The 24,949-nt window shown below is 45.4% G+C and overlaps 2 protein-coding genes across 2 annotated transcripts; both read left to right on the forward strand.

The window, feature by feature from the left end:
* The first annotated feature begins 3,419 nt into the window (after positions 1 to 3,419).
* LOC140262521 (feather keratin Cos1-1/Cos1-3/Cos2-1-like) lies at positions 3,420 to 6,820 on the forward strand. The gene is made up of 2 exons (XM_072356910.1): positions 3,420 to 3,479; positions 6,494 to 6,820. The coding sequence occupies exons 1-2, from the start codon at positions 3,420 to 3,422 to the stop codon at positions 6,818 to 6,820; spliced, it is 387 nt and encodes a 128-aa protein (XP_072213011.1).
* Positions 6,821 to 12,917: 6,097 nt separating this feature from the next.
* Positions 12,918 to 13,691, forward strand: LOC140262375 (feather keratin Cos1-1/Cos1-3/Cos2-1-like). Its single transcript, XM_072356684.1, has 2 exons — positions 12,918 to 13,004; positions 13,365 to 13,691. Exons 1-2 carry the CDS (start codon positions 12,933 to 12,935, stop codon positions 13,689 to 13,691), a joined length of 399 nt encoding a protein of 132 aa, XP_072212785.1. The 5' UTR covers positions 12,918 to 12,932.
* Positions 13,692 to 24,949: the final 11,258 nt, after the last annotated feature.

Raw genomic sequence — 24,949 nt, forward strand, 5'->3', positions numbered from 1 at the left:
TCTCTGGTAGTATCTGAAAGCCAGAACTGAGGGACCTGCAACCTCTCTTCATTTCTTGGCCTGTATGTGCGGGTGCAGTGGCAACGCCGTTGTAGGACAGGGGAGCAGATTCATCTCTGTACCTGCTGTTCACCGTGCTTGCCATCTTCATTTCCGGTGATATCGTTTCCCCACTCTGACTCATTAAACACTTGCTGCATCCTCTTCTGTGTCCTTCCGAGTTTCTGTTTTTGTTGTTTGCACACAGAAGTCCAAAGGGGAAATGCATGGCTTTAGTGGGAATCCGCTGGGGAGACTCCATCACTGTTCTAGAGGCCAGTGCACACCGCAGAGATTTCATTTTTCAGGCAGCTTCTTTTGATGTTGAGGAAGTAATCCGTGATTACTCTTTAACCAGCTGCTGTTTCTCCTTGTTTGATGTTTCTCTGCTTAGACATGCGCCCAAGAGCCTGGAGCACATCACGTGAATGGGAATCTTGACCAGTGACGGCCCGTGTTTGGCCTGGCATTCTGTTACTTCCTGGCTTGGCGAGGGTCCCTGCTGGTCCAATGCAGTCAGTGTGTGGAGCCCTCAGCCAGGCCTCTCTTGGGTCTGGCCTCAGCCTGGATGCCCATCCCTGCTCTGGCCATGAAATCTTCTACGCATAACATACATGTGGCCTACTTTGGGGAAATTCCCAGTAGGTGCATCTGAACTAAAGCTGGGATGGAGATAGTGTGATCGATTGTACCCTCAGCAAAACAGCCAACTGGAATAAGATGAATGGGGCACAAGATGTGTCAGAGGGAATAATCGATAAAGTCTAAAGGGATCGTGACTAGCTTAAAAATGTGAACATTTGAAATTCCTGTATGCCCAGTGCCAGTTATTGTGTTTGGGTAATTGCAGTCTCCCATTTGTACACTGTCTGAGAGAACTCACTGAGAGTAGGCCTGTGGAGAAGGACTGCCACTACTTGAAAATGACTTAAAGCATGATAGGGTATTACTGGATTGAATATTTCCTGACATAGCTGTTGCTCTACACTCTTCTGATTGCATGGGACATGTCTGATCACTTGATCTCAGAAGAGAAAGATAAACTATAGCTTCCCAAAGAGTTCATTTTTCCGTTTCTGTTTTCCTCTTTTTGGAGGGAAAGTTAAAACTGACTGAGAGTCACAAAGCTGCCCTCTTTCCTCTCCCTGTTCCCTTGGTTTCTAGCCTACAGTATTGGAGAAAGGCCTTTGGTTTTGGAAACTCAATCTCTCATTTCACTTGGTTGATTAGCCTTTGTATTTTGTTGCAAAGTCTGATGTTTTGCCTTTATATTTAGTAGTCTAATTGTTTCCCCTACTGTCATGGTTTTGTGCTGTTGTTGTCAATACATGATGTAGAATATTGACAGCAACAGCACAAAACCATGACACCTACGTTGTTGCTGTGTTTTCATTCGTCTGGGCCCATCTCCCTGCATTTTCTTTCCCATCTTTCCTGGGTCTGTGGGTCTCTCCACTTCCTTCTCATGGATCTAGCCTGAACAGAGCCATAGAGTGACATTAAGGGGGAAGTTCTATACTAGGAGAGTGATGAGGTCCTGGAACAGGCTGCCCAGGGAGGTTGTGGATGCCCCTTCCATGGAGGTGATCCAGGCCAGTTTGGATGGGGCCTTGGGCACCCTGATCTAGTAAATCTGGAAGTTTGGTGGCCCTGTCAGGCAGGGGGGTTGGAACTTCATTCTCCTTGAGGTCCCTTCCATGCCAGGTCATTCTGTGATTCTGTGATGCTTGGGATTTTTCTCGGGAGCACCTCCATCTACTGTCCATCTTCTTCCCTAATTCTGATGCCAAGCACAGGTGTCCTGGACACAGAGTGTTTCCTGACAACTGTTTGTAGTCTGTGGCCATCCAAACCTAGCAGGACTTAATGAACAACTGAAGCAGAAGAACAAGAAATAGGCCGTGGCGAGGGTCATGAGTTATCACTGTGTCTGGATTGTCTTGGACTGTGTAGTTGGGAGAAGGCAACCAACCATACGTTGCACCATATACTATTTACCAAATTGTCTTATGCCACGACTGTACCTCGTGTATAAAACCTAGCTTGCACAGCAATAAATCCGTACTCAGTTGCTAACGCACATGAATTCAACTCTAACTTTCACAGTCCCTCACCCGCAGTGGTGACAGGGGTGCTCTCAGTGTGGCCTTGACTGAAGGATGCATGTCTATGGTTGCCTCCCCATCTGGCAAATATGGTAGTTACATAGTTGTGATCATTTCCATCGAAGAAAGAGACTTCTCATCTGACCATTTGAAAAAGAAGGACTCACTAATACAGAGGCACAATGCAGCAAATGTTTAATGAGACTAAGGAGGAAAGTGATGTCAGAGCAAGCGAAGATTCCAAGTGCAGGGAGCAGCAGGAACAGAGAAGAATCTGTTGCCCTCTTCCCATGGCAGAGCTGCCACGGGACATCCAACTAAATCCCCATCAATGGAGAGAGGCTAGCTGGTCACTCAGCAGGATTTCAGGGGCCTTCAGAGGGAATTTTGTGGAGAGCAGAAGACATAAGTGAAAGAAAGAATGGGTGGAAGAGAGAAGTGGTAGCCAATGACCACGTAGCCAAAGAAGCCAGGTTGGCCCCTTCTGTCAGTCCTGACAGGGCAAGCCAGTTCTGGTCATCTACTCCGAAAAGAGCAGCACAAAGTCTGTTCTTCTGTCCGGCGCCATGCTCTGAGGTTGTGGGGGTCCTTGTCTGGGACAGTGTCCAGCACCTTTAGCAGGGGCATCTTCTGCCACAGTAGCGGTTGGAAATGCAGGAGAGGTCAAAGCCTCCCGAGGTGATGGGCACTCCCTGGCAGCTGAGGATGCTGCCAACAGCAGCAGAGGTGGAGGATCCGACGGCGGTGTTCTGCGGGAAGGAGCTGAGGATGGGTCCGGGCAGGGTCACCACCACGGGAGAGGGCTCAATGACAATGGTGGAGTCCTGGCACTGCCTGACACAGGGCTCATTGCAGCTGCTGGCCAGAGGGGTGGGGCCGCAGGGCTGGCATGGCACACACGGGTTGCAGCAGGACATGTCTTGGGGTTGGCAACGCACCTGTTGGGAGAGAGGACAGAGTGGAGAATGTGCAGAGTTGCGATGCATCTACCATACCGACAGGAGGGAACCCCGCACATGCAGAATAGGGAGTTGGAGGCTGTGCGGGGATGATCATCGACTTCCTGGTCTCTTCCTGCCAGGACCCAAATAGAGGCGCCCAGTGCCTATCATGCTACTTCTTACACCCTAGCCCAGAAGCCCCTGAGTGCAATTCCAACTTCCCTCCAGAAGAAAACTTCTGCCCGCTTCCCTTTACCATGACAGGCAGCTCCAAGTTTTGTCATGGAACAGTGCTGGTGGCTGTTGAGACGTCTGTTAAGTATCAGGACTCCCGATGAAGACAGAAAGAGACAAGAAGGGGGCTCACGCTTACCTGGTTCCCAAGAAGAAAGAGGCAAGTTGTGAATGGGAGACTAAGGAACTGGGCTGCCTTTTATAATGGACTGAAGCTGTCTCATATCCAGAGACGTCACTTACAGTAGTGATTATTTTCTGACAAGAACCTCTTGAATGCCAAACATCCCAGCTAATGATATGGACTGTGTGTTGGCTTCCTTTGCAGCACTGTTATGTTTCCAGCTTTGTGTAATTTCCATTCCACACCAAAGACATCTTTTGTGTGTCATGAAGGGAGGCCCAAGCATTCCCACACAACAAGGACCAGTGTGGGAATCAGACTCATTTCATGTGTTAGAAGAGTCCAGGAAGTGGAAATGATGTCAGCTGGGTCACTCCTTCGGGTTTCTTAGGAGCCTGTCTTGCAAGAGATGTACCATTTCCTGAGTGCGATCCGGTCCCACTTGACACCTCGTGTTTCTGCAAAATTCTGCCTTTCTGGCTTGTCTCCTCATGTTTTGCCCTGGGACCGAGGAACGGGCTAAAAGGTTGTGTGGAGTACTTTCCACATCTCACAAGAAAGACTGAACAGCAAATTGTATATCAATAGTGTTTTTCAAAGGGAAAGAATAAGAAGATCTATAAAGATAGCCAGTGAATCTCACGTGCAGACTAACGTGGAATCAACTGGATTTTCCCCATGTTTCTCTCTGGAGCTCCTGCCCTTGTAGAGCTCCTTCTTCCTTTCCGTATTGTGGTGTCTTTTGTTTTCCAGATCATCGACTAGAAACATCTTACATATTTTCCTTTCCGCGACAGAAGCTCATTTCTACCATTCTGAGCATAAATTCTCAGCACTGGTGAGAACCACACAGTGCAATCGATTCCCTTTCTGTGAAATGCCTTCTTAGCTTCGGTCTCTACTGCTCAGACTGCCCTTTGTATGTTCCAGACCCCGCAGGTTAGAGACAAAAGATGACTTCCCAGTGGCGGAGGAGGAACTGCTCAGAGGTGGTATTGGCAAAATAAATGCACTCAAGTCCAAGGCCGCGATGGGATTCACCTTAGAGGAATTATGGATCTCATAAAAGTGTAACCCAAATTGTTCTTTATTTTTATTTAAAAAAAACACAAAACTTGCAGTGTGGTATAGATGCCTGAAGACTGGGGGGTAGCCAGCGTTACACCTGTTTTCAGTAAGAGCAAGAAAGATGACCCAGGAAACCAGAGGGCAGTCAGCCTCCCGTCCATCCCCGGAAAAGGAGACGGAGCAACTTGCTGTGGATGCTATGCACAAGCAGTTGCAGAAAAGAAATGTATCGGAAGTAGTCAACGTAGATTCACCAAAGAGAAAATGATGCTTGAGCAACCTCATAGGCTTCTGGAACGTCATCACTCGCTGGGTAGATGAGGGGAGAGCAGTGAATCTGGCGTAACTTGACTCCAACGAGGCATTTGACACTGCATCCTTGTAACAAGGCGTTGGAAGTGTGGGATAGGTGAGAGCACAGTGAGTTAGGCTGAGGACAGACTGATGAGTGGATATCAGTGTCACAGTAAATGGGTCCGAATCTAGTTACAGGTGCATAAGATGTGGTGTTCCGTTCGAGATTGTACTGGGTCTGGTCCTGTTGAATGTCATCATCAGTGAGCAAGACAGAAACATCAAGTCCCCCCTCAGCCCACTTTCTGCCAGTGTGAAATTGGAATGAGTGGCTGACTCATCAGAGAGCTGTGTTGTCATTCAGCAAGACCGGGAAAAACTGGAGATCTGGGGGGAGAGGAACCTGATGAACTTCAAGAGAATCAAATGTGGGGTCCTACACCTCCAGGGATGGGGCACCAAAACCTATCAGGGTAGCCTGCTCCAACACCACACCACTCTAATATTAACAAACTTCCCTCCAACATCCAACCTAAACCCTGAAGACCTGGATCCGGATCACTGAACATGGAGAAGCATGGGAAAAATTCTCATAGTACTGTGTCATTCTACTCTAAATCACCGTTCTCATCACCCAGGTGGTATCTACCTGCTGCCTGTGTGCCTCCCTCTATTATATGCTTTATATTATTTTTACGAAAACAACCCTTCTTTTACAGTGTTTGCTCTTGTGTCTTTTTTATTTGAAGTCTGGAGACCACTCTGCATAAGATTGTGCCCCGTTCCATGATCAGAGTGAGAGAAGAGCTGGGGACAAATCAGGGCAGCGGAATTTTCCAGAGAGAAGGGTCAACAGGGAGTGCGTCACACTCTGGATCTGGTACACCTCTTCACAGAAGTCCCCCTGAGAAACCTAAAGGAATGATCTAGGCTGACATCTTCTGCCTTTGCTGGACTCCCGTAGCATGTGAAATGAGTGTGTTGCCCGCACCGCTGTTTGTTGTGCGGAAATGCTTGGGCTTCTCTTCATCATGCCTCTTAAAAGATGCCTTCGGTCAGGAAGTGACAGGGCATAAAGCCAGAAATGAAACTGAATTGCACAGGAAGCTGGCAGACCACCCATATCATTATCTGGGATGATTTGCATGCTGGACAAGAACAGCTCGTCAGAAAATGATCACCACTGTAAGCAGTGCCTTTGGATATAGGTCATCTTATGTCCATTATAAAAGGGACCCCGGTTCCTTGCTCTCTCATACACTGTTCATACCTCCTTCTCCTTTGGAACTAGGTAAGTGGGAATCTCCTTCCTGTCCCTGTCGTTCAACTAAAGGAGGTCTCAGCTCAGTGAAAATCTGAGTGAATAAAAGAGATGCCTTTGTTCCATGCCATATCCTGGGACTGCTTGTCACGGGGCAGAGAAGTGAAGATTTTTCCAGGACTGTGAGCCTGTGTGTAGGTAGCTTGTGGACTCCAATTGAGAAAGTAGCTGGATTGGCATGGGAGGGCATTTCTGCAGGGTTTCCCCTGCAGATAGATAGATATCTGGGGTCTGAGAACCCCTAGGCTACCACTTCACATCCTCAAGGTAGCAAGAGTTGCATGGGCGTTGTTTCATTTATCGCTTGCTGGAAATCTCTTTCTCATACACCCCCACGTTCAGCTTCCTTCCGGTTCTCTCCCAACAGGTGCACCTCCAGTCCCGAGACATGTCCTGCTGCAACCCGTGTGTGCCATGCCAGCCCTGCGGCCCCACCCCTCTGGCCAGCAGCTGCAATGAGCCCTGTGTCAGGCAATGCCAGAATTCCACCATTGTCATTGAGCCCTCTCCCGTGGTGGTGACCCTGCCCGGACCCATCCTCAGCTCCTTCCCGCAGAACACCGCTGTCGGATCCTCCACCTCCGCTGCTGTTGGCAGCATCCTCAGCTGCCAGGGAGTGCCCATCACCTCGGGGGGCTTTGACCTCTCCTGCATTTCCAACCGCTACTGTGGCAGAAGGTGCAACCCCTGCTAAAGGTGCTGGACACTGATCCCAGGCAAGGTCCCCCTGGAAATCACAACATGGCACTGGACAGTAGGACAAATGCTGTGCTGCTGTTTTTGCCCTGCAAGACAGAAAGGGCGGGGCCACCTGGGCTTTGCTGACAACATGGAGAAAGTCTACCGATATTCTCTTTTTCTCCCTCTTCCTATCTAATGTCTTGGTTTTCTTTTTGCCTCAGAGATCTCTGGTAGTATCTGAAAGCCAGAACTGAGGGACCTACAACCTCTCTTCATTTCTTGGCCTGTATGTGCGGGTGCAGTGGCAATGCCGTTGTAGGACAGGGGAGCAGATTCATCTCTGTACCTGCTGTTCACCGTGCTTGCCATCTTCATTTCCGGTGATATCGTTTCCCCACTCTGACTCATTAAACACTTGCTGCATCCTCTTCTGTGTCCTTCCAAGTTTCTGTTTTTGTTGTTTGCACACAGAAGTCCAAAGGGGAAATGCATGGCTTTAGTGGGAATCCGCTGGGGAGACTCCATCACTGTTCTAGAGGCCAGTGCACACCGCAGAGATTTCATTTTTCAGGCAGCTTCTTTTGATGTTGAGGAAGTAATCCGTGATTACTCTTTAACCAGCTGCTGTTTCTCCTTGTTTGATGTTTCTCTGCTTAGACATGCGCCCAAGAGCCTGGAGCACATCACGTGAATGGGAATCTTGACCAGTGACGGCCCGTGTTTGGCCTGGCATTCTGTTACTTCCTGGCTTGGCGAGGGTCCCTGCTGGTCCAATGCAGTCAGTGTGTGGAGCCCTCAGCCGGGCCTCTCTTGGGTCTGGCCTCAGCCTGGATGCCCATCCCTGCTCTGGCCATAAAACCATCTGGGCATAACATACATGTTGTCTACTTTTTGCAAGTACTTTATAGGTGCATCTGTTTAGAATCATTTGCTGTTTAAAAATGGAATCTGTTGTACATCAGCAGAATCACTTTTTGGTTGTGCTCTTTCTAGAGAATTTTTGATTATTGATGTCACCTCTCTTATTCCCTGCTTGCACCCTGTGTCAACTGGGAGACTGCCCTTGGAGACTGTCCTTTGAAAATAAGAATAGAAGGTCCAGGTAACCACAAGTCCGAGAGCCTCTTGTTTGTGCCTGGGAAGATCATGGAGTAGGTCCTCCTGGAGTACGTCTTAAGGCACATATGAAATGACGCAATCTGAGACAGCTAGCATGGTTTCAGCAAGGGAAGATCATGACTGACCAATCTGGTGACCTTGTATGACAAAGTGATAATACCAGAGGACCAAGGATGTCATTTGCCTGGCCTTGTGTGAGGCCTTTGTTGTGGTCCTGTATCATATCCTTATCTCTGTGTAGGAGAAATACTGATTGAAGGCTGGATTAGTCAGTGGATAAGGAGTTGGTTGGATGTTTTCAGCCAGAAAGCTGTGGACAATGGCTCTATGTCCAGATGGAGGCTAACAATGAGTGTTGTTCTCCAGGTGTCTGTTGTTTTAACTGATGTTCTTCCAGATCTTTTATTGGTGCAGAATCAAACATACCCTCCAAAAGTTTGCTAGTGACACTAGCTGAGTGGAGCACTTGATGCAACAAAATAAGGGATGACATCCAGTGGAACCTGGAGAAGCTTGAAAATTGGGCCCACGAAATTTCAGCACTTTTCCAGCTGGGAGAAGAACTCACTGAGAGCAGCGCCGCAGAATAGGACTTGGGGGGAGTCCTGGTGCACAAAAAGCAGGACATGAGGCAGCAATGAGGGCTTGTATCCCAGAAGGGCAACAGTATCCTGGCCTGCATCAGAACAGGAGTGTCTAGCACAGAGTGGGATAATCCTGTCTGTCTCTGCTCTCGTGAGGCCACACCTGAAGTACTCTGTCCAGGCCTGGGGCTCCCAGCAAGTGAAGGATGTGGAGCTGTTTGGGTGGGTTTAGAGGAGGGCCATGAAGATGATCAGAGGGCTGCAGCACCTCTTCTATGAAGAAATGCTGAGAGTGTTGGGCTTAATTCTCATGCAGAAGAGAAAGTTCTGGGGAGACCTCACTGTAGCACTCCAGTACCAGAAGAGACCTTACAAGCAGGAAGGGACCAACTTTATATACAATCTGATAGTGATAGGATAATGGGGAATGGCTTTAATTTAAAAGAGCAGAAATCTAGGTTAGATATTAAAATGAAATTATTTATTCATAGTGTGTTGAGGCCCTCGAGCAGGTTGCCCAGTGAAGCTGTGGATGGCCCAAGTCTGAAAGCACTCAAGGCCAGGGTGGATGGGTTCCTGAGCAGCCTGATCTATTTACTGGGAACCTTGCCCATGTCAAGAGGGCTTGGAACTAGATGATCTATAAGGTCCTCTCTAGCATTTTTGATTGTATGATTGTCTCTGCTGTTACATATATGACAAAGTCCATTGCTTTGGTTCTCAAATCTAACTACTCCTGATGCTATCTGAAGTGATAATAGTTATGATTATGATACTGGAGAATATAAAAACTGCACTGATGTGGATGTTCTTTGCTCACAACTTACTACTTAGAGATTACAGAGATTATGAAGAGTATGGAATTCTCAAATAAGGGATATGAAACTTCCAAAGAAGGAAAACTGATACTTCAATTGCCAATTATTTAATATTTTTGTCTGGCTGAGAAAGTTTGTTTAAGTTGAAGCCCCTTACTTTAAGTTCCAGATGTCCAGCTTAACTAAGATATAACAACCTTCCTGAATGTTTCTCCTCAAATACCCCAGGTGGCCATACATAAAATATTACAAGGACAGTCAGACTGAATTTCCAAGTTCTTGCTCCTGTCAGGAGGGCATAAGCTGAACCCTAGCCCATACCAGAGAACTGTGGTTGTACGTATTATAATCAGTGGTGGCAAATGTATACTCTGGAAGATCAAGGAAAGTGGCTACTATATGATACTCTAAATTATAGTGCAATTTTGTAATTAATGTTATTTTGTAGAAGGACAGGCAATAGACTTTTTAGGCCCTTCCACAGGGTTGTCTGCATAGTCCTACCTACAGCTTCAACCTAATATCTCAGGACCTGCTTAACTGGGAAAAAATCACCTGATGTGAAGTTACATCATTACAATAATGATTTAATGTTAACCTCAGCATCTCTATCTGCAATAGAGAACACTATAGACTCTTGGTCTTCTTATTTACAGGAGAAAGGCTGGGCTATCAATCCTCAGAAGGTACAAGCACCTGAATTATCTGTAACATTTTTGGGTGTTGTATGATTGGGTAAGTCAAAAGTCCAACCTAATGCAGTAATAAAAACAAGATACAAGCATTCCCTGTGCCAAATACATTAGAACATCTACAACAGTTTTTATGTATATTTGGATACTGATGGTCATTAATACCACACTTAGCATAGATTTTAAGGCTTTTATACCAATTTTTAACAGAAGGCCTAGTGTAGGACTGGGGCCAACAAAAACATGATGTCTTTGAGCAGGTGAAGCTAGCAGTAAAACGGGTACAGACATTGGGCATTTTTTACCCTACTTCTTCTGCTGAGTTATACACGTGTAATTCATGTGGGATTTGAGTGGTACTTGTGGCAATGACTGAGTTCTATTCACATTCCTATAGTTTTGGTCCCAGATCTGGCATAGAGCAGGAAAAAATGTAACATGATAGAGAGAGAGAGAATATCCTCATATTCTGCATTACAAGCAGTGGAGCCAATAATACTGACAGCTGAAGTTATAGTAAAAAAGACACATCTATCCAAAGGTACATGAAAGATATGACATGTATTCCTAAGACAGGGGTAGCTCAATCTCAAACAGTAGCATGCTGTGTTACTATTTGAATCAACATAGTTCTTTGCCCTTTTCTCCATAAAAAGAATTACAGAAAATATTAGGTCCAGTAATTTATCACAGCCATTTGCCAGAATCTACTGCAGTTACATCACCAGGAGGAAGTCCTGTACATGAAGGCAAATACCCCATTCCAGTGGGTGCATGGCATACTGGCAAAGCTAGCAGATGACACCCACACCTGCAGCGTGTAGTTGCATAACCAACCATTTACTGAAGCAATCGGGTTTGAAATAGGAAATGGACGAAGTAGCTGGTAGGCTGTTACAAGCAAAATGAATGATTACCAAGCAAGAACAAGGTGATGGTGTTTTGTATATTTACATGGGTAACTGGGCAGTCTGTTGAAGGATCTCACTAGGGATTGTGCAGTTGGCCACCCAGAACTGGACTATTTGCGCACTGATAAGGGTTTGTGACATACAGTAAGATATCTGAAACATGGTTGTGCACAGAAGTGTATGCATTCCATGTTTCTGGACATCAGCCATTACAATTACCAGGTAATGAAGAAGCAGACGCAACCACACCCAATACCCAAAACAACAGCCCCTCTTTCCAGAGGATGAAGTCTATCACAGTGATGCAAAATCAACTACAGAGGCTTTCTGCCCCAGTCTGAGGGGGGCAAAATATACCTTGACATATATTGATGCTGTAAGTGGAGTTCTACAGGCCTACCTAGTTCCACAAGCTGATTAAGTCAACAATATGGCATTGCACGTCACCCCACATGGAAAGTTGTGGGGATAGAAGAAGGACTGTACAGAGCAGCAACTGTGGAGCAAGATAAGCAGCATGAGAACCAAGGACACCTCCAGAAGAAGAAAGAACAGCTCACAGCTCTGATTGCATAAGTGCCCGCATGAGCAGTTGAAGAATGTTTGTGGAATGCTCTGTTGACATGTAGGGGCAAATGGGAAAGCTAGAAAAAGAAAACTTTTGAAGGTATATAAAAAATGTGAGAACTTGTAATAAAAGATTTGGATTGTTCACATCTGAGTCTGTGCATCAGATGCTGCAGAAAGTAATCAAGAAACACAATTTAATGTAAGTTTTGTACAGAAATGGGCCAAAGATAATAACATTTAATGGCAGTTCTACCTACCATACAATCTCACCAGAGCAGGTCTTACAGAACATTATAATGGCATATTGGAAACTGTGCTTCAGGCTGATAGTCTATGAAGGGGTGGACAACATAACTACATGAGGTATTAGGAGACATAAATGAAAGACCTTGAGATGCCTGAGCCAGTGCTTTATATGTGCTACTTACTATCTGGGTTTCTCTGCTAGGACACAGACAAGGGGACAGAAAAACGTGTAAAGCTGCACACTGGTATCATGAATATCTTTCTGCTCCCTGTGCCAGTTGGGCTTGTAACCAAGTAACCACATGGGAGGATGGCCCTACTTCATACAGTAACAGCCAAAATAGTGTGGCACCCTTGCTCCCTGGGGGACATTGTGAAAAAAAGAGGTTTTGTAACCTCTCAGGTGATCAGTAATTTGCTCACTAAAATACCTGACACACTGATTTTTATTGTACAAGGAAGTTTTCAGTGGAATAGAACTGTAAGCAAAAAATGAATATCAGACTTTCAGTGAAATGACTGCCAAAATAATGGATGAAGTCTGAATGGGGAACTGTGCATTACTTTGCCACCCTGTTGACAGACTGTCACCATATATGGAATAATGTAGATTGGATCTCACCTCTGACAGTGAGGATAAAACATCAGAAACCATATTGTGTCAAATAGATCTCTTATAGGGGAATTAATGTGTGAGTAGGGTGTTTACTCAAAAGCCGGTGTGAGAACATTACCTTGCCCAAATCCTAGAATAAGAATCCATGTAAATCTTTTGTCAGTATGGCTGACAACACCTACCTTTTAAATGGACTGTACAGTGCACAAGGAAGGACATCTTGCTGGCCTGTCACCATAGGTATCTGCTTGGAGAAAACAACAGAGTAGACACACTACTAGCCAGCCTTCCCAGTAATGTGAGTTTATATTTAACAAATGAATAATAACTTTATGTACATTCAGAGAGATAGGTAAAGCATATGCAGTAGTGCTGGCTCTTTTGCATTGCAACCTTTAATCCCAGCATACCAAAGAAGCCTTCATTAGATAATGGGCATGGCATAAATCTGGAAATGAGAAGGTAGGAAGGAAATGAAACCATGGCCCATATCATTAGCAGGGATGTCTTGTATTAAAGATGAGTTTGTCCAAAAATTAATGGTGCATCTGGGCCTGCAGCAATGAGGGATGAGTATAAAAGGCAGCCCAGTTCCCAGCTCTCCCATCCACTTCTCTTGCTTCCTTCTTGCTGGGAACCAGGTAAGTGTGAAGCCCTTTCTCTTGCAAAGTGAGATTTTGCCTCAATGGGCATCTTATTTGATAGTGACTCTGTCCTGTGCTGGGGATTGGAGCTCCTTGCTATCGGGAGAGTATGGTGGGGATAAGGTCTGCTCAGAGAGGCTGGAGCATGGCTAAAATGGACTGTGATTTATCCACTCAAAGAGAGATTCTTTGGACCAGGCTATTCTCTGCAGGGCTCTGGCATAATAAAGGGATATTATCTCTAGTCACAGCCTCCACCTGTGTTCTTAACAGTTGCCTTGGCTCCTTTGTGAGAGGCTATCCAGGTTGCCCTTCACACAGCCATATGCTCTTCTTCCTCTTAACCCTCTTTTCTAGGTATACTTGCAGTCCCAAGTCATGTCCTGCTACACCCAGTGCCAGCCATGCCGGCCCTGTGGCCCGACTCCTCTGGCCAGCAGCTGCAATGAGCCCTGTGTCAGGCAGTGCCAGAACTCCAATGTTGTCATTGAGCCCTCTCCTGTGGTGGTGACCCTGCCCGGACCCATCCTCAGCTCCTTCCCACAGAACACCATTGTGGGATCGTCCACCTCTGCTGCTGTTGGCAGCATCCTCAGCTCTGAGGGTGTGCCCATCAACTCTGGGGGATTTAACCTCTCCAGCTTCGGCAGCCGTTACTGTGGCAGAAGGTGCAACCCCTGCTAAATATTCTGGCCATAGTCCTGGAGAAACTCTTCCAGAAGCTACAAACATGGCACTGGATAAAGAAGAAATCTTCAAGCCTCTGCTTTCAGAATACCTGACCATCCTCAGCTACTCTAGCAAGTGCTGGCAGGAAGGGGAAGCCTGGTCTTTCTGTATACCTCACTCATGTCTCTTCCATTTCTCTACATCTCTCTCTAAACCTACTTTTTTTCTCTCTTTTTTCTCTATGCTCCTCTGGGCTTTGAGGCTTCTCAGAGGCACCCCATCTTCTTCCAGAAAGTCAGGCACATGCCTTGCATGAACTCAAACATCAGGCACATCCTGCACTGTATTTAGCGCGAGCTTGTTTTCCTCTCTAAGCAATCAGTAAAGATTTCTGCATATCAGTTTGGTCTTTTGGTGTTACTTCCCACAGTGAATGTCCTTCAGAGCTGCCCAGGGAAAACAACTTTGCTCCTGGTGTGTAGGAGATGATTGTTTAAAAGCACCTTTCTCCACTCCTGAAAGAATGGGAGGTTGTGACACACTGCAGAGGCTCCTCTCTTGTGCACTGTCCCTTGCAGATTTAGAAGATATCCCTGTCAGTGGCACAGCAAGTGTGTATTGGCCTTTGCTTTGCCGTGTTTCTGCCCTCAACTACCCCCACTCAAGTCTTGGAAATAGAGAACACAATCTCTGCTTTGCTTACAGGAAAAACTAGCAGTGTGTTGAAGGTTGTGGGGGCAAGCTACCCTGCAGGCTTTTTGTAACAGGCCTCTTCCCACTCTCATCTCTGCTGCAGTTGAGAAGAAAGAGGGCACAGAATTGAAGTAGAACTGTGTGGATATCTCTCTGGTGGCTAATACAGCTTGTGTTGTTTAGTTGTGCTGTCTCCCACCCCAATCATCCTGCCCATGTCAGACCCAACTGTGTCTGATTGATAATGGCCTCTGTGGATGGCTGCTATAGGTCCTGTGCTCATTCCTCTTGAGAACTCATGAATGTGCACCCTGGTCAGGATGGACTTTGACATCTCCTGTGGGTCCTGATGGAACTGTGCCCCTGCCCCCACCAGACCCCCTCTACAGTAGCACCGGCTCTTCTCCCCATCCCCTATGGGATGACAGGGGCAGCTGATTCCTCCAGTAGCCCTGGCCCAGGCTCCACCAGCCTGGCTTCTGTAGCTCAGCTCCATGCTCAGGAATCAGGTGTCTCTGCCCAGGCTGAGGGGTGCAGCTGCTGCTTTCACCTAGATCATGTTTATCCAAACTTTTGGCTTGCCTACGCCATGTTGTTTGAAGAAGAATTGTCTTGAGCCCAAGTACATGTAGGTCTCTCTGAAAGTAATATCTCTTCTTCATTTTCAAGGAAATTGCAACTGATTCAATGAGTATGGTAACTTTTTGATAGGACAAATTTTCAGCTACAAAACTCTATTTTTCAACAGTCATCACCACTTACTATGCATTTTCAGCAGTGATGAGCAAATGCCTGTGTGCCACATTTGTAAATATTTGCACAAGTGAAGGTGAACCATTGATGTTGTCACTACCACTGAAACACACCATCCACTGCCTCACTGTGATCACATCCACGGTTTGGTCTCCATGAAAGTTCAGCAAGCACCGATGAACACCAGTGGATATAATTCTTTCCACATGGAGGAATTCCATGACACCTTCTTGCTTCACAAAGAATTCTGTGTCAGGTGCCATTCTGTCAGATTGCCTCTCTGCTGTCATCTGTCATGCAGCAACAAAGTTGTTGTATCAGACTTGGATGGTCACTCGAGATGTATGGAGACACCCTCCCCTGCTCGGTCATGCATATGTAGATGGCGTCATGTATATGTAGAAGAGGTCATGCATATGTATAAGAGGTGTAAATGAAATAGGAAACCTATATAAGGGACTCACACAATCTAATAAACACCATTTTACCACTCACCATATTGGTGTAAGGATCAGTGTGTAACTTGGCCACGGGGCCGTCAAAAGCACATTACCGAAGGACGTGATTCTTAAGGTTACCTGATTAAGGTAACACAAAATGCAACAGAATACTGGAGGGAGAAACTTCAACCTCTCCTGCCAAACCACCATCATCTGCCTTGGAAGGTATGGTCTAATCAAAACAAATAGAAGGCATTAGTTTTGAAGCAGGCCTCATAACATATATAATACAGTTAATGAATTTAAGGAACAAAACTTATTTTAACTCGTACTTTCTTAATAAAAACATTCAAAAAAGGGAGCCACAATACCATAACACTGTGTGCCCCGGTGGCACAGCAGTAGAATTGCCGCTTGCAACACTGGAGGCCCAGGTTCGAATCCCCCCTGTGGCGCAAGTGGTAAAGTGCCGCTCTGCTACACAGAAGGCTCGAATCCCGGGAGTTGGACTCGATGATCTCTAAGGACCCTTCCAACTCGCACGATACTATGATACTATGATGATAACACTAGTGGGATAAATGACCTTGTTTTTGTGATACTAATGCATCAGTTGGTATGATGGCAGTGACTGCAGATCTTAGTGAGTTCTGAAGATGTTCATCGTAGATTTTTGATGAAATTTTACTCTTTCTTTGCTTCATCCTTGACAATAATTCTTCACAAATATACGGATCGTCAGAAAGAATTGACATAAATAAGGCATTATTGTGAAGAAAGGAATATTTCTCTCTGGTAAGATAGGGCTTATAAAATTATGGAAAAGAGACATGATCTTTTTTTTTTTTTTTTTTTTTTTTCATGTTGAATGTCTGATTGCCACTGTATACATTCTATTTGAAAATTCACAGGTAATGTATTTATGTCAAGTGTAAAAGGAATCAAAAACATATTTTGATTTTGATGACTTTTTGAAACCAATTCAATTGGTTTATTGTTCTGTGTTCTGACTGTTCATTGTTCTGACTGTGTTTAGCCAGTGCATCAAAGTGCATAAGATTACTTTCAATAATTTGTGTCAGCATTGCACTGTACACTCCCCATGTCCAGGCTTCAACATAGCCATTGCCAATTGCACACTGATGCTTGGTTGTTGCTGAGTGATGGGTGCATGCCCTGGGCTGGACTGGGTAATTTGGAGGGGAATATCTGCTGCCATGATGGTGCAGGGCAGGAAGCAGACACAAAATGTGATGGGCTGGGCTGCCTGCCCTAACTGGATCAACCAGTACTGCATCTGATTACAGATGCACAGAAATGTACAGTCTTAGTGTGGGGAAGATTCAGACACTCAGTCCTCAGCCGGCACACAGGCTGTGATCAGTAAATGTGCTCTAGATGTGCATACAGAGCCCCACATTTGGCTCACCCTTGTCAATATCCACAGTAGTTGGTTTGGGAGACAAAACCTGCCAGTGCCACTTGATCCAGCCTGATGTCATCCTGGTATGATGCTTCCACCACATCTCTTTGCAGCCATTCCCAGTACCTCACCATCTTTACTGTAGGAAAGTTCCTCCTTTTAACCAATTTAAATCTCCTCTTTTTGTTTGAAACCATTTTCTCTTGTCCTATCACCACAGACCCGTCAAAAAAAGTCTATCTCATTCTTTCTTATAGTCCATTTAGATACTGAAAGTCTGCTATCAGGTCTCCCAAGAGACTTCTTTTGTCCAGGCTGAACAGTCCTACCTCTTTCAGCCTGTCTTCTTAGAGGACATGTTACATCCCCTGGATCATTTCTGTGGCCCTCCTCTGTATGTGCTCCATTTCTCTCCTGTACTGATGTCTATGCATCTGGATGCAGTACTACAAGTGAGGTCTCACCAGCACAGAGTAGAGGAGCAGGATTATCACACTCAACCTGCTAGCTGCTCCTTTTGGTGTAACCCAGGATGCAGTTGGCATTCTCGGCTGCAAGGACACATATCCATCTTCCCACACACCAGTACCCTGAAGTCCTTTTCAGCAGGGCTGTGCTGTATCCTTTCATTTCCCAGCTTGTATTGAGAGGGGATTACTATGACTCAGGTGAAAGCCTTGCACTTGGATTTGTTGGACCTGATGAAGTTTTCCTGGGCCCTCTGCTCAAGTCTGTCTAGGTCTCTCTGGGTGGCATCCTGTCCCTTAGGTGTGTTGACCTCACAACACAGCTTGGTGCCAACCACAAACTTGCTGAGAGTGAACTGATCCTGCTGTCAATGTTATTAATGAAGATATTAAACAACACTAGTCCCAGTACTCACCTCTGAGGGACACCACTCATCATTGACCTTCATTTGGACATTGAGTCATGGATCACCAGTCCCTGGATATGATCTCACAATCTATTCCTTGTCTATTGAACAGTTCATCCATGAAATCCATATCTTTTGAATTTGGAGAGAAGGATGTTGTGGAGGACCATGTAAAAGGCCTTACAGAAGTCCAAATATACTACATCATTGGCTCTTCCTTTGTTCTCTGACACGGTTATGCCACCATAGAAGGTCAGTAGCTTGGTCAGGCAGCATCCTTCTAATAGGAGGCATCCTGAAAATACAATTTCATTACTGAGAGCCAGGCCAGGAAGAGAGAAATTATTTCTTTTTTGAGGAAGGAAGGAAGAATTTAAGACTTGAGAAAGGGAACTGACATGAGGTGTATGCAAAGTTGGTTACACTGTGACAACTGCTAGCAAGGTAACCGAGTCAAAATCTCTTACTCCAAACATGTTCGTGCAAGAGGCAGAAATTATAACCTTGACCCAAGCATTAGAATTGGCAAAAGGAAAAAGAATTAACATATGGACTGATTCAAAATATGCTTTTGGTGTTGTACATGCCCATGGAGCATTATGGAAAGAGAGAAGACTTTTATTAGATCAAGGAAAAGGTATCAAATGTGCCAAGGAGATCCTTAGACTCTTGGAAGCAGTACAGCTACCAAAGGAGGAGGTCATCATGCATTGTAAGGTGCACCAAAGGGGAGAATCACCAGGAAGCACAGAGGGCAGTAGAGGAGGATCCAGTGGAAGTACATCCCCTGATTCCAGAGGGTAAAATTCAAATTGATGGTGAACCAAAATTTTCCAGGGAGGATCAAAGCTGACTGAAAATTTAGAATGGCAAGTAGGAGAAGGGGGATGGGCAATTACTCCTCAGGATAGGGCAGTAGTTCCCTCAGCCCTGTTGTGGGCTATGGTGATGGCTGAACACAGGAAAACACACTGGGGAGTAGAAGCCCTGTATAAATATTTAAATCAAAGGATCACAGCTTGTAATTTATATACAACTGTCACACAGGTAGCTCAAGGTTGTGAAATATGCCTGCAAACCAATCCTAGGACTGGTCCTATTGATGCCCATGGGGCAGATAGGAAAAGGAAATTATCCAGAGCAGCAATGGCAAATTGATTTCTCAGAACTCCCAGGAAAAGGGAGGTATAGATATATGTTGGTATTAACAGATAACTTTTCAGGTTGGCCAGAGACTTTCTCATGCAGGACCAGCAAAGCACAGGAAGTAACTAAGTATTGTTACAGGAGATAATTCCAAGATCTGGGGTTCCAGTGACTATTTCCTCTGATCAAGGGCCTCACTTCGTAGCTAAGGTAGTAGCACAAGTAAGCCAACTGTTAGGGACTGACTGGCAATTAGATACTCCCTATCGGCCACAGTCAAGTGGTCAAGTAGAGAAAATGAGCCATCTGATCAAATTGCAATTTGTTAAGTTAGGGCAGGAGGCTGGGGTGACTTGGCTTCAAGAATTACCATTGGCTTTACTGAGAATAAGAACCAAACCTCAAGAAAGGGAAGGACTAAGCACATTTGAAATATTATATGGTAGGCTGAATATGATTAAGAATTGTACCTCAAATCAAGTAGGTGCAGAGACCTTGACAGGATATATAATAGGCCTGCAATGGTACTTAAAAGAAACAGAAAAGTTGGCTTTCGGCATAAAGGCAAGAGGATTGGATGGACCTGCCATAATGTTAAACCTGGAGACCATGTACATGTCAAATCCCTCTCAGATTCACCACTTGAGTCCAAGTGGGAAGGACCATTTTTGGTGATATTAACATCACATGCAGCAATCAAGGTGAAAGAACAGGCATTGTGGATTCATCATACTCGAGTTTCTTCCACCAGAGTGGATCTTCTCTAAACTCCCACCAATGTTTGATAATGCATCCTAATGGTGAGTGTTTGGAATGTGCTAATTCACATGCTGTAACAAACACACATGCCACAACAAAGAGTAAAGCTTAACACAATCTAGAGATTCAAACCACGCTCATAACACAAAAAGTAGAAAGCTTGGCACCATTACAGTATTACTCATGTACATGTGCTCACATATAAAATTAGGATGCTGGCAACCACAACACAACACAATTACCAGTAAGTGCTACAGTTTCTCTCAGGGAAGCCTGCATCTCTCAGGCATCACTTTATAACAGTATTCTGGGGGACATCAGAACACTCTTGGCCTTTTACCCAGGGACTTAAATTGCAGGCTCACTATATATAGGGGTGCGCTCCTTGATAGTGTATAGTGACCCTTGATACACTATCTACTCCTGCCCTGGGATCCCATTACACTTGCTCTCTGTACATGATATGGACTTCTGTCATGATTTGCTGGGAGCAATAGAAAGAATGCCTTACCATATTCCAGGGAACTTGCAGCCAGACCTAATGGAGCTGGGATAGGGGGAAGAATCACTTGATATACACGCTGAGTGGAAGTCCACTCCAGTCCTTCGGTTCACAAGATCTCAGTAGCAGAGTCCCATCTGCATCATGAAAACTGCCATCCAAAATCCAGAAAGAAAACTAACTCCAGTGTAGTATTAGATAGTAGCATTGCTTTATGCCTCACAATATGTACCAGGAAATTTGACAAAACAAGGCTGTGTGCTCACAGTTCAAATTCTACACTTGAACCGTTAAGACATACATCAGCATAGACAGTCATTCTTTTACAAAAACTCATTAACATAAGATAATTTCCTTTGAGCACATGCAGTGCTGGTGGTCTTAAGACAGTGTACTTCATCCCCTTTATTTCAGCTTCAGCTTCTCCATGACCCTTGGCCATCTTTCAGCTGTTTGTTTTTTTTTCTCAGTTTGGTAGATTTCTATTGCTTTTTAGGCCACTATGAGCAACTTTCTCTCTCAGTGCACTTGAATCCAAGACAATATATGTGAAATGTGAGGAAAAACTCCTTGAACCAGGTGGATGCAAAGACAAAAGTAGCCTATTGTGGTCCTAATGCTCCTGTGAAGCAGAATCACTGAGAAAGAGGAAAAAAATAAAAAGAAAAAAAAAAAGAAAACAAAAGGGGGAAGTTTGGGGTGGGAAGAGAGAGAGAGAAAGGCTGCTGACACAACAAGCAAAGTTAAACTGGAAAGTTTTAGAAGTAGCACTTGTCTATTTCTTATGATAAACCAACATATTGGTCCTTAAACTAATATATTAATCCCTATTGCTAAACCAGACAAGCAAAGTTAAAATGGAAAGTTTTAGAACCAGCACTCCTTGATTCCTTTGGAGAAATTAATATACTGATCCCTACTGCTAAACCAGCCTATATCATTGTGAATCAGCCACATTACCAAGATTACTGGAGTTCGAGGTACTGGGCTATGTTCTCAGACATATGGTTTAATGTGTTGCACGGGTGGACTCACTGACCTTTGTGGTTCAGTTCTATCTCAGGATATCCAATGATTCTGTGATTCTATGCTTTTCAGAGAGAACAAGATTCTTTTCAAATAATTAATCTGGTTCTCCTCAATTAATATACTTGCAGGCAAAGAATAGGAGAGATAGTATCAATAATCTAACCTATTCCATAGTAGGATTTTGCCATTATCAAGAGAAGGGTAAATCACCAACATGTGAGTTTGTTATTCTATCACAGATCTCACTTTTAGATGATGGGTAATTCCAGCACAGAAGAACCTACCGGAAACTGCCCTAAGACAAGCACCATGTGTGTTATGTGAAGAAAGACTCACTGTTGGAGAGCTGGCATCCAGGCCGAGGTCAGATCTAACATTGGCCTGAGTGAAGTCTCTGTACAGTGACTACAGTGGATTAACAGGGAGCCTGGCCAAGCCAGAACAACAGAAGACCAGGAATAACATAGTCAGCCTTTTGTAAAAATTCCTGTCACATGATGTGCTCCAAGCTCTAAGGAATGTGTCTAAGCAGAGACACATAATGGCAAGGACTAAGAGCCATTGGTTACCGAGTAACCAGGGATGACATCCACTGCTTTAAAAGAGAGTGCCTGAAAGATGAAATCTCTGCAGAATGCACTGGCCTCCAGTGTCCAGAACAGGGATGGAGCCTCCCTAGCCAAAGCCAAGGCTTTCTCCTTTGACCATCTATATGCATATGGAAAAATAACACAGGACACAATAAAAAATGCAGCAAATGTTTAATGAGTATGAAGACTGAAAGGATGACACTCCAAGTGCATACACCAAGTGTGGGGATAGCAGGAACAGGCAAGAATCTGTTCCCCTTTCCTATGGCAGTGTCACCACAGGGCCCACACTTATTGGCCGAGAGATAAAGAGAGGCAGGCAGGTCATTGAAGTCTGGTTTTGAAGGGTAATAACAGAGATCTGAGAGGGGAAAAACAGCAAAGCTATCAGATAGGAAGAGTGACTGAGAGTATCAGTAGACTTTCTCCATCCTGTCCATGAAGCCAGGCTGGTCGGTACGTGTCTGTCTTGCAGGGCAAAAACAGCAGCACATTCCTTCTTCTATCCAGTGCCACAATCTGATTTCCTGGGTGTCCTTGTCTGGGTCAGTGTCCAGCACCTTTAGCAGGGGTTGCATCTTCTGCTACAGTAGCGGTTGGAAATGCAGGAGAGGTCAAGGCTCCCAGAGGAGATGGGCACTCCCTCACAGCTGAGGATGCTGCCAACAGCAGCAGAGGTGGAGGATCCCACGGCGGTGTTCTGTGGGAAGGAGCTGAGGATGGGTCCGGGCAGGGTCACCACCACAGGAGAGGGCTGGATGACAATGGTGGAGGGCGGGCACTGCCTGACACAGGGCTCATTGCAGCTGCTGGCCAGAGGGGTGGGGCCGCAGGGCTGGCATGGCTGGCATGGCTGGCATGGCTGGCATGGCTGGCACTGGTCACAGCAGGACATGTCTTGGAGCTGGAGTTGCACCTAGAAGAGCAGGCAGGGAGGAAGCAGAACATGGTGATGACTGTCAACACTCTATGAGACTTTCAAGGCACATGCACTGCTGGGAGTTGGAGAAACTGATATTTGCTTCATGGTCTCATCCTGCCCAAGCTTGAAAACAGGCAGTGGAACATATCCAGCTAGTCTTTGGACTCTAGTCCATAGCCTACTTACTCACAGTTCCTGATGCCCTTCATGATGAATGTTATCCCTACTTCCCTCTGTCATGACAAGCAGCCACAAGAAAAGAAAGAGCTTTACACTCACCTGGTTCCAAAGAGAAGGCAAGAGTAGGGGATGACTGAGAAAGGAGCTGGACTGTCTTTTATAATGGATATAAACTGCCCCAGGTCCAGAGACATCACTTACAGCTGTGATTATTTTCTGACAAACCTCTCTTGAATGCAAATCGTCATAGTTAATAATATAGGCTGTACGTTGCCTTCCTGTGCTGATTAATTAGATTTCCAGCTTTTCTATGTCCATTCCTGGCTTAAGGCATCTTTTGAGTGGCAGGAACAGAGGTCAAGGCATTTCCGGACAATAAACATCAATTTGGGCAAAAGATTCAGCTCTTAAGTTAGCACTGCACTGTGTCCTCTCCATGCCATAGCTTCAGCTCAGACATTGCCAATTGCATGCCAATATTTGGCTGTTGCTGAGTGATGGGTGAGCTGGGCTGCATGAAGTCTGTGGGTTGGACATACCTGTCATATATGATGGAACTCTTTCTGTCATTACACCTACCAGCCCACATTACTGCTGGGCATTGTGCACTCCAGCTGTTTTCCTTTATGCAGCTTCTCAGGATAACATGGCTTCTCAAGCCCTAAATGCAAGGCCCTACAGAACAGACTCATCTAGACAAGATCAGTGACTTCTGTGTCTTCTGAAAGGCTCTCAGTATACTTCCCATCTCTTTGCAGTCTCTCTGGTTACCATACAACACAATGAGCTCATTTAGGGCACTGTCTTCAAATGAAATTTCCCCAGAATCCCCGCTGAAAGGGTTTGTTGGCTAAGTATACTATGTGACATGTTTCTAAATGTGCCACCCCCTTCTGTGCGCTTGCTGGTACTGGGTCTGGCAGGGATACAATCCTCTGGCTGAGGAGAGTGTATGCCCATTGGCATGAGACAGGGGAAATGATGAGAAGGAAAATGGAAATGGCTGAAATACAGTATGCTGCCTTTTCCTCAGTTCTCATGGGTGAGGCTTGTTCTCAGGCCTACATAAGAGACTCTCCACAAAATTTTAGGGAGTGAAAAAATACTGCATGTAAGGGAAGAAAATCTTATGGAAGTTTTATTCCACTTGATCACACGTGTGTCCATAGGATGGGTGGGATGCATCCTTGGGTATTTGATCAGGTGATGCCATTGTCTGTCATCTCTCAAAGGTCATGATGGTTGAGGGATGGCCCTCCTAGATAGGAAAAACAAACAAACAAACAAAAGAAAACCCCCAAAAAACACGTATCTTCAGAAGGAGGAAGAAAAACAAGGTAGCTGAAAAACTAGATGATCTGCTGGGCTCTAACTGCCAAGATCAGCTATTCAGAATACATCTGGGGAATGGTTTCTATGAAAATGTCTCTCAAAGATCAGTACTTAATAGTATTTAATGTTTCCAATAATGGCCTGATGATGGGATAGTGTGCAATTGTGGCATGTGTGTGGAGAACCCACAGCTGGGAAGAACAGTCAGGACACTGTAGGGCAGGGCTGCTAGTCACAGGGACCTGGACAGGTTGGAGAAACACTCTGATGGGAATGTCAGGTCATTCAGCAGGAGCAGGGACGTGCATCTGGGGAGGAATAATGACAGGAAAGCATAACAGCTGCAGGCTGTCTTCCTCAAAAGCAGCTCAGAAGAAAACAAGTCCAGGCTATGCATGCCAGGTCTCCTCATATTGTGTGCACAAAAATGGTGCTGGAATCATGCTAGCTCTCTGAGGGTGTGATGCAGGAGATGAGACAGCCCCTTTGGCTTCCCTGGACACACAAGATTCCCACTTCATGGAGTGTGATTCTGGGCTCATAACCCCAAGCTGAGCTTATGGAGTGTCAGCTGGGCTCACAGTTCTACTCTCTTGGGCTTTCCCTGCTCTGAAATAGCAATGGTGGCTC

The sequence above is a fragment of the Excalfactoria chinensis genome, chromosome 24, assembly GCF_039878825.1.
Source record: "Excalfactoria chinensis isolate bCotChi1 chromosome 24, bCotChi1.hap2, whole genome shotgun sequence".
Taxonomy (NCBI): domain Eukaryota; kingdom Metazoa; phylum Chordata; class Aves; order Galliformes; family Phasianidae; genus Excalfactoria; species Excalfactoria chinensis.